General features: G+C 52.1%; 1 protein-coding gene across 1 annotated transcript in view; it reads right to left on the bottom strand.

Moving 5' to 3' along the window:
• Positions 1 to 3153: 3153 nt before the first annotated feature.
• The window catches only part of KCNK12 (potassium two pore domain channel subfamily K member 12), a 52822-nt gene continuing 42841 nt past the window's right edge, over positions 3154 to 13134 (bottom strand). The window contains exon 2 of the mRNA XM_008530912.2: positions 3154 to 8521. Within this exon, the coding sequence (XP_008529134.2) occupies positions 7620 to 8521 (902 nt within the window). The 3' untranslated portion in view covers positions 3154 to 7619. The remainder of the gene's footprint in view (positions 8522 to 13134) is intronic.

Here is a 13134-nt window from a genome sequence, read left to right as displayed (position 1 = left end):
TGAAGTTTGGGGAGGAGAAATGGGGCGGGTTTTTTAAAATCAAAAGATTTGCAAATTCTCTCTCTGTCTCACAGTGGGAAAGCAAAATCTGAGTGATGCTGACTAGATTTGTCGGTTGTAGGAGCATTGGCTGGCTGGTGGTGACTGTGTCAGGATTATGGTGTCCAGGTGTCTCTCCTAAGCACATAAGACCTGGCCTGGGGACTATGGCATCCAGTGCTTTGTGACAAGCCTGAGTTGCATCACGTCACCCAGTTAGGTTGTCAGTGTCAGTGGACTAGGTGGCTGGGTCACAATTTATCACCTGTAATAAGTCTTTTCTGCTTAAACCAGCTGCACTGGATTCTATTGCCTTTACTCTACCCTGAGTGGGGCACCAGGCCTAACTTGTAATCCGAGAGAAGAAAGGGCCACTCTATGGCCTCCCATCCTTGCAAAGCCAGGGAACTGCTCCTGGCCCGGGGCATGTGCCCTTCCTTAGACCAATGACCGTCTTTGAAGATGTGGAGCCATGACGGATCCAGCCTAGAAGGAGGGGTGGCAGATGCTGTAGATGGTCTCACTCCACACCATCTCAGTCCTCTCACCCTTGCTGTCCTCTTGTACAGAGGATTGAAAGCAAAATGCTTCATCTCCCAGCCTTCCTTATAGGCGGTGGTGACCATGTGGCACTTTTCTAGTCAAGGAGATGCCAGCAGAAAGTCCCCAGGGAGGCCTGGGAAAAGGCTTACCAGGAAGACTTCCTTCCTACTTTTTGCTGCTGGTGACATGAACGTGAGACTCGGAGGCGTGGCGACTTCTGGCACCTGAAGTGATGAGAGTGAGGACCAAAGCCAACATGCAGAGGATGGCAGAACATGAAGAGAAGAGGAGGTGGCCTTACTGCAGGCATCACCCAGTCTCAGCACCAGCCCCGCACCCCCTACCTCCAGACTTCTGGTTATGTTAATCAAATAAACCCATTTCTGTTTTTTTAAGCTCCCCTCAGTTGGGTTTTCTGTTAGTTGCAACTGAACTCTTTCCTAACTAACACAGGAGGGACCCTGTGATTGACAGGTCCACTAGACCACATAGAGATGGGGTGGAGTATTCCAAAAGGACAGGAAGACAGGGGTATTGTTCCCAGAAGAAGGAGACTAGAGAGCCTCCTGGGCAGACAGAAGCAAAGTTTCCACAATCTACTTTGATGGGCCTTCTCAACACCCCTAAACTCTTACCTGCAGGCAGCTACGATGCCAACTATGGCTATGACCAACCCTTGTGGTTTGTGCTTACTGAGTGAACTTCAGCAGTATTGTGACCTGGCTGAGAGAAGGACTTTAAGAACCTGATCCGGAGCAATTTTAGGTGGAGGAGCAGAGAGGATGGGATGTGGGTGAGAGCGGTCTATAAGCTCTGGTGTTAACTGGCTGCTGAGATTTTAATAAACAAAGAATGTATTCTATTCTTTGCAGGTAGAAGATAGATTAGCACTGGGGAGCCAAAGGGATAGAGCTGGGGTGAAGTATAGAGCCACTCAGTGCTCGCCATGCGGCTCAAGCCCTGAAGTAACCTTTCCAGGACCTCTCTGAACCCTGGATGTACCTGCTTCTATGGTCACCTGCTGCCAAGTCCCAGCTCCTAGACACAGAGGTCTAATTCACTTTTTGTAGTATTGAGTGCAACTTCCATGGGGCCTAGCACAGAGCGTGCACACAGTAAGTGCTCATATGTGTTTGTTGAATGAATGAATACAAGACCAAACAAATGGACTAGATACAGCTGTGGGCCAGCAGGAAGGATGTCTGGCTTCTGCTAGAGGTTGGCTAGTGAATTGCCACGTGACCTTCTCCTTGCTGGTCCTCATTTACCTCCGTCTGCAGAGCCAAGCAAATGCTCCTTCCTTTTGTCTCCCCACTGCCAGGGCATTCCATATGAATGTCTGAGTCAAAGGGGCAGCTCCATGAAGTTTTGCTTCATGTCTTACTTGCAGCAATTGCTAGAACGAGGCTTTTAATATAAACGTGTGCCTGTGCATATTAAATATAAGTTCCTTTTTCTCATCTTCTTGTTAGGAAAATAGATATACTTACAGAAAGGTAACTGATTGTAGAAGGGAGAGGGTTGGCAGTCCATCCAGGAATGGCTGGCTAGGGGCCGGGCCTAATGGCCAGGCTGGCCCCTGTCAATTACCTCTTATCTCCAGGGCAACCTGAAGGAAAAGGATGACCTGGGCAGGGGGCTGTGGAGGGGAGAGGAAGCATCAGTGGAGTTTGCATTATTAGGATGGTGATTAAGGTAGTGCCAAAAAGGAGAGGTTTGCAGAGGCATCATGGGCAGAAGCAAACATCTGGACGCAGCCTTCTTCCCCAGCTGGTCCTGTAGAAAGGGGCCCCTGCAGAAGCAATAGGGGCCACATGGTCCCTTGTCATGAAATGGCTCTTATAATGGTGACACTTTGCATTTGTGGAGCACTTTATGCTTTTCAGAGTTCCCAGCCTCTCAGTTACTTTTCATACAGATCCTGGGAGATAGAGGGAATAATAGCATTATCCCATTTTAGAGATGGGGAAACAGAGGATCTGAGCAAGCAGAGTGACTGCCAGACCCAGAACTAGAGCTCAGACCTCCTAGTTTCTAAATGGGTGCTTTTTCCATACAGCAAGGTGAGTGCTCTGTGGTGAGTGTGGGTTCAAGAACCTGGCTGCTCATTAGAATCACCTGGGGCAAAAAAAAAATTCCAATGCCCACCTGAGCTCCTTGGACCACTGCAATCAGAATCTGGGGAATCTTGTGGGGTGGCGTGGGGCTTCGGCATCAGTATCTGTTAAAGCTCCCTTGGGAGATTCTAGTGTGCAGCCAGAGTTGGGAACCACGGTCACAGTTAGGACGGTCTCCTAACTCCCCCAGCACTGGTTTCCTCTGCACCCCAGCCTTCCTTCTGCCCCGGCTGTCAGAAAGCGGCCTTGACCCAGTCTGGTCAACCTGCCTACAAGGTCCATTGGTGTCCTGGGATCAGAAGGATGTCACTGTTTTGCAGAGTACCTCCCCAGGGGACCTGCCACCTGGACCCAATCCTGGAAGCTGAAGTCTCCTGGGGCCCCCTGACAGGAGGTGTGAGCAGAGAGCTGGGGAGGCAGGTGGCTCTGACGGACAGAAAGCAAACACCTCAAAGGGGTGGCAGGCTGCATTTTATTCATCGTTTATTTAAACACCCTTCAAGCCCTCTCTTGAAGTGCTACTCAGAAAAATAAATATATTGTTTACGAAACCCTGCAGGCTTGCCCCGCATGCTCAAAACCCGCTCCTGAGAGAACATGTAGCATAGAAAATGATTTGTAAAGCAAGGGGGAGCTTCCCTAGGGAGGAGGAGGAGAGGGAAGAGGCAGAAAGAAAAGGGGAGAGGGTCTTGGGCTGGGTTAGTGCAGAAATCCCATCGCTCCTCAGCACAAAATGAGCCTGGCTGGGCACGGGGCCTGAGGTGCCAGAGCTACTCCAGGGGCGAGAGTCCAGGCCCCGAGTCCAAATTATGAGCCGTCCCGGGGTCGGGGTGGTTTCAGCGTCCCTTCCCCATTTGCCTCCTCACAGAGTGTGGAGCCTGCAGCACCACATGCTGGAACAAAGAAGCCAGCCCCCGCGCCCTTCTGCACTCAGAAGTGCCCTAAGCAGTTTGCCTGGACGTGCTCTCCAGACAGGACGCAGGAGAAATTGTGCTTTTTGTTTGTTAAGAATGTAAAAAGTTACAGTAAGATGGAACCACCTGGCCCACAGCTCCTGTGGTCTGTGCCTCTGTGGCTGCCGTCTGCCTCAGCTCCCCAGAAGCTTCTCCTTTGGCCATGAGGGCTCAGTCCCCGCTTCCCTCAGAGCACTCAGGAAGAAGGCATCTGCCAGGAGGCCTGCCTGAGGGACGGAGCAGCTGGGTAAATTTAGCAGCTATTTCCCAGGGATTGGCTTGGGTTTGGACGCTGGCTTCTGTGTAAAACACAAATTCATGCAAAGTGTACACGAAACTCCCCCAAGGCAGAGAGGAATTTTCCAGGCCCTAGTAGATCTCCAGGGAGTTAAAAATGGGAAGTCTTTCTTCTTAAAGTGGCCCCGACTGGGATTTTTCCTTGGAGAAAGGGGCTGGTAGCTCTTTGTAAGGCTGATGTGTGTGTGTGTGTGTGTGTGTGCATATGTGTGTATGATGCGGATATGTGGTGCTCCTAGGCAAATGCCCAGGACTGTCTGGCATTGTCCACAAGCTGAGGGCATGAGACTGCCTGAGCCTTCTGACTCCTTCTCCAGGCTTAGAGGCTCTGGCCTCTGTCAGAGGTCATAGATGCCTGACCACTGGGCCTTATTAGCAAACAAGGACACGGAGCATGGCTTCTTTACTTGCTTTCTCAGCTCTGAGAAGGCTTGGCTGCTGCCAAGACCTTGGCTTCTGTGTGGCCACAGCTGAGTGGCAAGGGCTTCTTAGAGCCTGTGCCGTCTTTATGGGAGCCCCACGGCCCCAGCATGGGCGGGATGAGTGGCGGCCTAAGTTTAGGAAGCAACTCCAGGAGACTGGGGGAGCTGGAGCCTGCAGTCAGCTATGAGCTGTGGGTCAAACTGGAGACCTCCACATGATGGGAGAGGCCACAACATTTAAGAGAGTGGAGCCCTTTCTTAGCCTGAGGTTCAGAAGAACCTGCACCAAAGAAAGGGGTCCCTATCAATGCCATTGTTCCAGAAGTGATGAGAGGACCCCACCCCTGCTCGCCAAGCTGTCCTATTCTCAGTGCTCACCTGCAAGCAGGATGTCAAACAAGTCCTGTAGGCCTGGGTCCAGGCTCCACCAATCCCCCTGACCTCGGGAGCCAGGCTTTTCCTGGGAAGCAGCCCCTGGCCTCTGGGGCACTGAGTCCTTTGGCCTGAGGTGAAGGATGATAATGTGCTGAGATTTGGGGTGGGAGAGGGACCTGGGGAACACGGGCAAAAATACACGCGTGCCACTGGATCCTGCACTACCATTGTACATTGGAGGACTGGTGTTTCTCTGGGAGGTTGGGGAGAGGGAAGGGTCCCTTCCCTGCCCCCTCAAAACATGCTTATGATTCCTTCAGAGGCTCCTTCAAGCTGCCTGCAGTTGCTTCCTTCCAAAGGCAAAGAATAGGAAAAGAAGTGAAAACAGCTAAGGCTGTAGCATGAGCAACTCAGGATAGACTTTAGGAAGCACTGCTGACAGAGAAGACTGCCAAGGAAGGTTTGAGCTTTTCTTCTCTGGAGGCAGGTCCCGTTCCCTCCTGCAGGGCTGGGATTCTGCGCAGTCCTGTGCACTGGTCCGTGGGATCGCCTGGACATCTCTTTGGCCTGTCTAGCTCAGGGAGCCTCCATGGCTGGGCCTTAAGCCTCCCGTGCTGTTCCTGGGGCTCGCTTCCTCTGGGCTGGCTGCTCGTTTGCCTGCTGTTGAGTCCTCACAGTCCAGATGCCTCTATCATGGGGATCTCTACTTCCCCCTCTGTATGGCTCAGATCCCTAAGTTATTTCCCGTTGCCTAGGTGACACCTCTAATTGGATGCCTTTTAATCTTTCCTTCTTTCAAAGGGAGAAAACTGACACTTTTTCTCTAGATCCTGTGAGAGGACCCTGCCCCAGGGAACATGTGCCTCTCAAAGTGTGCGGTCCCTTCCATGTGACTCCCTCCGTGACTGCAGCCATGGCCCAGACGGGAGCCCAGGTGATCCCGGAGCTGGCCTCACTGAGTCCCAGTGGATCCTGGAAGTGTGGCTCTCTGGAAGTCTGCCCTTCAGGATCCAGCAAGACTGACCTCTCTCCTGGCCAGTTCTGCGTCACTGGCTTTACCCCCAGATTAGGGCCTGTTTTTAAAATCCAATCCCAACCCAAATTAGAAATTACCCCCCACCGGCCAAAAAAGAAATGATCCAAATTAGCTGGAGAGTCACCCGGATCCCAACTTAGTTTTTCCTTCCTGCCATGAACTGGAAGGGGAAAGAGGAGGCTGACATTCAAGCCCGACTCTTAATGCTCTGTGTGTGTGTGTGTGTTCATTCCAGGCACAGTGTCTTTCCCTGCAAGGGAGGGGAATTTCACGGCTCTCTATGCGTCTAGGGCAGACGGTGTGAGGCGTCTGGTGCTTTTCTAGACTTCCTGTCAGAGGCTGTATATATCGGTGGGTCACATAGTGTATGACTAGACTCTGGCATTTGTCCTTGGGATTGTCATCTTTTCAGAAGAGAAAAAGGGGCCCAAAGGGTGTTCCTTTACAGTCCGAGAGCCACATCCTTTCAATAAAGGCGGCATCTGGCCTTCCTCCAGGTCAGTGACCCCTACGCCCTCAGAGGGCGACTCTGGGAGAACCTGTCCCCTCAGCCTGAGGACCATCCAGAGCAAAGCTTTAATCCTAAAATTGCTTCCATCCACCGCTTCCCCCAGCTCCCTCCCTCCCGCCTTCCTCCACCTGCAATACAGACTGCGAGTAGCAGAAACAAATTCACTAGACCCTCAGCGGGGGCCAAACTGGGTTTAGAATGGGATGTGTCCCAAACACATCACGGGCCCTGCAGCCAAATTCTCTGACATTTGCAGGAAGGTTGCTTTGGGTTCCTATCGACCCAGGGCGCTGACGCAGAGGAGGAGGAGGCGGAGCGGCAGTGGGGGAGGGGGCTCTGCGCTCAGGTCCTCTAAACCGGGAAAAAGTTGAACTGATCAAAGGGAGTTAAGAAAAAAAGTCCTCACCACCACAAGCAAAAACTCTTGTCTGAGAAGATTCGGACGTTCCTAATAATGAAAAGCCTTCCCGTGGATGACGCTGGTGAAAGAAAGGAGGTTTGGGGGACTCAGAGATGTGCCCCAGCCTCAGAGATCAGCCGGCTGAAGCAGCGCAGGGCTCCGGAGCCGAGCGCTCCCCGGCCTGCAGGTCACCCTGGGCTTTCCCTCATTAAAAGTAGCTGCCCTGTGTGCTGTGCTCAGTGGACTGACTCCAGGCTGAGAACGGCCAGCTAAGCCCCTTACCATTGCAATTTCCAAGTCTCGGGGAAATGCCACAGTGCGCAAGTTGGTGCTGTTTCATCTCATTGCATAATACTACACCATTCTCAGTGTGTAGCGGCTGTTCTATATATACGCATCGGGAGGCAACATATGGCTCTCCCCACCCCCACCTGTCAAAACTGTGACTATATCACTTCTGACGACCAGAAGGAAGCTGCTAGGCTGGGCCAGGATTCTAAATGCTGCGGAGGTAATTCAGAGCCATGAAAAGTTGCACCATATGCTTTGGGGTCGCCGGCTGCTTATGTGCATGGAGACGGGGTTTAGTGCCAGTCTGCAAAACCCAGGGGTGGCACTCTCCCCACTGCGATATGCACCGGGTGAGGGTCTGGGGTGCCACTTTTTCTCTCCCTGGAGGAGAATCTGCTGGGGCCACGGTTCTCCTAGAGGGGACCCACAAGGAAAACAGGCTCCCCCAAAACCTGCCCTTGATAACATCAGGCCTGGCCAAATAGTGTTTCTTTAAAAAAATTTTTTTTTGGTTTCATTTTATTGGATAGAGATTAAGAAAGCGCCAGGGTCTGAGAGATGGAAAGCAAACCACGCCCAGCGGCACGCCAGCCTGGTGAGGGTCCTTGGCGCTGCCGGGCGGGTGGGCGCGCGGTCTACCTGGAGGCGCTGGTCTCGGCCAGACGGTTGTTCATGATGCCCAGCGCGCCCACGCCGCCCGAGAAGCCGTTCTGGCGCGTGTTGACGCACACGCTGCGCGGGTAGCCGTTGGCCGTCTCCGACAGCTGCTTCTGCAGCAGCGCCAGCGACACCTTGTTGGAGGCCGTGAGGTCGCGCATGGAGATAAGCTCGCCCGACAGGCGGCGGCCCTCGGCGTCGCTGTCGCGGGCCCCGGGTTCGGCGCCGAGCGCGGCCAGGCGGCGGCGCAGCCGGGAGCCCGGGGTGATGGCGTTGCGCCGGGCCAGGGGCGCGCCGGGCGCCGGGCAGCAGCGCGCGCAGCAGCGGCAGCTCAGCTTGCGCAGCATCCAGTTGAGCACCTGCTTGATGAGGATGGAGATGACGTTGAAGAGCGAGTAGATGCAGCACACGCCGAGCAGGATGAAGAGGAAGTTGCCCAGGCGGTAGAGCCCCTGGTTCCGGTAGGCGGCGTGCTGGCTGCTCACCAGGTCCCCGAAGCCGATAGTGCTGAAGGTGACGAAGCAGAAGTAGAGCGAGTCCATGTAGTCCCAGCCCTCCACGCTGGTGTACATGGCCGAGGCGCAGCACGACAGCAGCACGGCGAACAGGCCCAGGATCAGCAGCACGTGGTACACCGAGGGCTTCCAGCCCGCCAGGCAGTCGGCCTCCGAGAGCGCCGAGCCGCGGCGGAAAGTGGCGGGCAGCAGGCCGCTGCGGCGCAGCTGGCGCTCCCGGCAGGCGCGCATGACGAAGGCCAGCAGCGAGATGATGCGCTCCAGGAAGAGGTTGAAGAACAGGATGGTCCCGGCACAGCCGAACAGCCCATAGGCGATGAGGAAGGCCTTCCCGCCCACCGTCGCGGGGGTGGTCATGCCAAAACCTGCGGAGACAGGGCAAGGGTCAGCGAGGTCCTGGCAGGGCAGGTGGTCCCTGCCGGGCCGGGTGGTGAGGAGGGCAGGCGAATGCCAATGCTGACATGGCTCATATCCTGAGCGGCATCACTCAGTGAAATGGTAGATGTGTCTCTCCCTTGGTGTACTAGACACAGTTCCTGATCTTGGCAACTCCTAAACTGACAGAGTTTAGGAGTTGGGGACAGGTCCCTGTCTTGGGGATCTAGAAATCACCCTTGCTCAGACAGTGGCCTAGGGAAAGGTTTGGGCCCACCTGGGTCCTGTGCTGCCGTGTGTCTGGGTTGCTTTTATCCTGGGAGGTCTGCTCTGTGCCTGGGCAGCAGATTATTGCTTTGAACTCATAATTAAGTCTTAACTTACCACTGCTCAAAGCACAGTCTTTTTTTTTTTTTTAAAGATTTTATTTTTTCTTTTTTCGCCCCAGAGCCCCCCCAGTACATAGTTGTATATTCTTCGTTGTGGGTCCTTCTAGTTGTGGCATGTGGGACGCTGCCTCAGCGTGGTTTGATGAGCAGTGCCATGTCCGCGCCCAGGATTCGAACCAAGGAAACACTGGGCCGCTTGCAGCGGAGCGCGCGAACTTAACCACTCGACCACGGGGCCAGCCCCTCAAAGCACAGTCTTTAAGGGAGATTCTTTATCAACTGATTTCTGCAGAAGGCTTGGCTTCCTGCCAGCATGCTCGACCCATGCCATCCAGGGCAGCGCAGCTCCGGCCCTCCAACCTGAGCTCTCAGCCTGTTGCTGGCTGTGGTGTCTTTGTGGGACCACGGTTGCCTGACTCTGGTTATGGGAGGGGATTTCACATCTTGGAGAAAGATTCTCTGCCGCTTGGAGTCTGAGCTGAAAATGGGTCACGTGTCTGAGCAGCACCACGGCACCTTTCAACCCGTCTGCAGCAAAAGTTCAGGACATCTCTGTTTAATTCATGCCCAGTATCAGGAGGGTCACCTGTGTGCTGCCAGCGGGGTGGGCCCAGCCCTGGGAAAGGAGTGGCTATTTCCCTAAAAACGCCAGAGGAAATACTCTTTCAGAGTAATTCCTTAAATTTGCATGCGAATCATTTTCTGGATCCCCTGGAGGGAATGCCCAATTGCCTGACATGGTCTTCATCTTATGCTTAATGACTCAAGTTAGGAGAAAATCTTATGATGATGATGCGGGGTCAGTGAGCCCAGGAGTCGAAAGAAAGATTTCTTGGACTCTCAAGATCTGGCAGTAGTGCTCTTTTATTTAGAGAATAGTGTGGAATAGCATGGGGACAGGACCCATGGGCAGGCAGAGCCGCTGCTGCTGCCCCGAGTTGAGGGTTAGGGCTAATTTTATAAGGCATGGGTATGTGAGTCATCTCTTTACAAGACAAAGGAAAGAACATGGAAAAAAAGTTAAAATGGTATCAGTCCAGGTGGGGTCTGGTCATTGGGTGATCCCATGACTTTTAGACAAGAATCAAATCGGATTAAGTAAAGGTCAGAAGCCACCACCCTAAATCAGTTACATGAGATTGCCAGACAGCAACCAACTTAAGTTCTTGCCTTCCCCATTAAGAGTTTCTAGGGACAAGGTCATCTCTCTTCTTCCTGGTACAGAGAGGGAGGCACCTTTTACAGATAGAGATTTACCTTACAAATGTAAATGTGTCCCAACAAAGGCAAGTTCCATTCCCCAGAGCCTCCCTCCCTGTCCCAGTTTATCAAAAGCAATCAGCCCCAAACAATCGCAATGCCAAAGAGACATATCCTGGGGTGGCCAATTTCAGGTCCCTACAAGGTCATCCCCCCTTCCTTCACAAGTGCAAATATCTCTCGAAGAGCAAGCAAATTCCAGTCCTCGGAGCCTGCTGCTCATCTGCAGTTTTAAAAGTAACCAGCCTAAAATCCTCATCAATGATGTTGAGGAAGATGGATTATGCCCCTAGATTCAGAATTTGGCCACAAAAGTGTGAAAAAACCAAACAGTGTAACCAGGAATGGAATAAAGGGATTTTGCTATACTTTAAAGCCAAACTCAAGTTCTTGAATTCATAAAGAAATCAGCTCTGAATCTACGTGGCTACCTGTGGAGTGTGTGTGTGTGTATTTATAGAAAGTCCTGGACTGATAACCCAAGTGTCCAGCAACTTAAGTCATGGTCTTTTCATACAAAAAATACTATACAACAAGGAAAGCACGAACCACTGCCACTTGCAACAACAGGGATGAAGCTCACAAAAAGAATGTTAAACAAAGGAAGCTGGACACAAAAGAATATACTCTGGGGGCCAGCCCTGTGGCTGAGTGGTTAAGTTCGAGTGCTCTGCTGCGGCAGCCCAGGGTTTCACTGGTTCGAATCCTGGGCGTGGACATGGCACCACTCATCAGGCCATGCTGAGGCGGCATCCCACATGCCACAACTAGAAGGACCCACAACTAAGAATATACAACTATGTACCAGGTGGCTTTGGGGAGAAAAAGGGAAAAAATAAAAATAAAAAATAAAATCTTAAAAAGAAAGAGAAGTTGATATTAGAATTATAAAAAAAATAGAATATACTCTGTACAATTGCATTTATATAAAACTCAAAACCAGGCAAAACCAAACTACGGTAATTTTTTTAGGGATGCATACTTGGTAAAATTATAAGGAAAAGAGAGGAAGCGATTTCAATAAAAGTCAATTGGGATCTCCTCGGGGAGTGGCAGGAGGTAGCGACTGGGAAGGGACACTGGGGTGCTGGAAATGTTCTGTTGACCTGGGTGGTGGTTTCATGGGTGTTAGTTGTATAATAATTTGTCAAACTGTGTTTTATGAGGTTTTCTTTGTACTCTCACGATAAGGCAAATTTTAGATAATTCCTACACTGTTAGGACTGTAAGGACTTTAATTCTGACTGACCCCTCACTGTGAAGGTGAGGGAGCAGGGGCAGAGGGGGCATGACCTCCAGCTTGTTGGGGACAGACACAATATATGTGTCCTGGCTTCTAGCCGGTGCTTAGACCCTTATACACAACACTGCTTCTCCTCACATAGGGAAACAAAACTGCTAGTAGGGGGATCATTTTGCTAAATTCCTGAAGAACTGGAAAATCCTGAGCCTGGAAAATTAATACTTCGCCTAAGACAGTATTGAATGGGATTTCCCTATTCTTTAGGATTCTCAGCTAAAGTGTCAAAACTAAGAGTGACATGTGGTACGTTAGCCCCCATTCTAGAGAGAAGTTCTAGATACATCTATGCTGGATTACCAAAACAGCAAAACAGGTCTGGCACCTAGCAATCCCCACTATCCACTTCCAGGGGGTTCTGAAAGGCTAGAAATTGTCCAGGGATAACGGAGGATGGTCATGAAGTCGGAGAGCTGTTGTAGTAGAGGGCGCTGTGCATCCTCCACCTGCCCCCAGGCCACGTGGTGGGGGAGGCGGTCAAGAGAACCTCGGGCTGCAGCAAGAGGAGAGGTGGCGGCTCACTTCCCGGCTGGATGCTGGCTGAGCTGCAGACACTGGCAGGCCCAGCCAGGGCCACTGGCGTAGAATATGTTGCGAGTTCCGGGAGAGCCAGTGGTGTCTCCTGGAGTCTGAAGCTGAGTGGGAGAGTTGTCTGGGTGGGAGGCCGACTGGGGCAGCCCACACAGGCAGGATAGGGAAGAGGACAGCAATGGGAGCAGCCTGTACTTCCAGGGCTTGCTGTGTCAAGGTTGTGTGAAAGTGACGTGGGTCAAGTGGACACTGCAGAAGGCAGCCAGATCTGAAGGGACTCTGCCCAAGAGGGGGCTGCCTGCTGGATCAAGGGTGCCCCCACAATAAGAGGCTGAGGAGCAGATGGCTGGGGACAGAATGCGAGGTGGTCACAGGGAGTACCGTGGAGAGGACACCACCTACTCAGGGAATGGTGCAGGACAGTGGTCCCTGTGGAGGGGTCTCCAAAGACCCATAAATAGGCCCCACAAAAAGGCATGTCTGTCCTAACAGTGGGCATTGCAGCCCCACCAGCAAAACCTAAGAAAAGATTATAGTGGGGCCAGTGATGTAAGACCAAGAGCGAACAAACAGACTCCCCCTCCGGCACCGCAGGTCCCTGAGCTGTGGGCCAGGCTCGAGCTGGAGGGAGAGGCTGAGCTTTGATTAGAAGTGAATTTGATTAGATTTTGATTTAGATTGGATTGGACATTTGAGAATGAGTCTCAATTTTAAAACTGCTGGTACTTTCTTTTTGTTAGAAAAAAAAAAACCTATTTGGAAAACTACACAAGATGTTGTTAAGGGATCCAAAGGGGAGTTCTTTAAGAAAATAGAAGACAAGACTATTTCCTGTGTTGGTGCATTTAATAAACTGGTTGCACCTGGATTTACTCTCCACAGTGGCGAAGGCCCACACCTGAGCGTGCCAGCCCCCATGTGCCATCTCACTTCATCTCCACAGCAACCTGAGAGGGGAGGCACACCCCCATTCAGCAGATGAGGAAACTCCGGGCCAAGGGGTTAAGTAGTTTTCAAGGCCCCACCAGCCTAGAAATGGTGGAGCTGAGGCTGAAACCCAGGTCTGCTAGTGTCTAACATCCATGTTCTGTCCACCACCCCAGACTGTCTTCTGAAAGCATCA

The sequence above is a fragment of the Equus przewalskii genome, chromosome 14 (genome assembly GCF_037783145.1).
Source record: "Equus przewalskii isolate Varuska chromosome 14, EquPr2, whole genome shotgun sequence".
In the NCBI taxonomy this organism is placed as follows: domain Eukaryota; kingdom Metazoa; phylum Chordata; class Mammalia; order Perissodactyla; family Equidae; genus Equus; species Equus przewalskii.
This window is presented reverse-complemented; position numbering and strand designations above follow the sequence as displayed.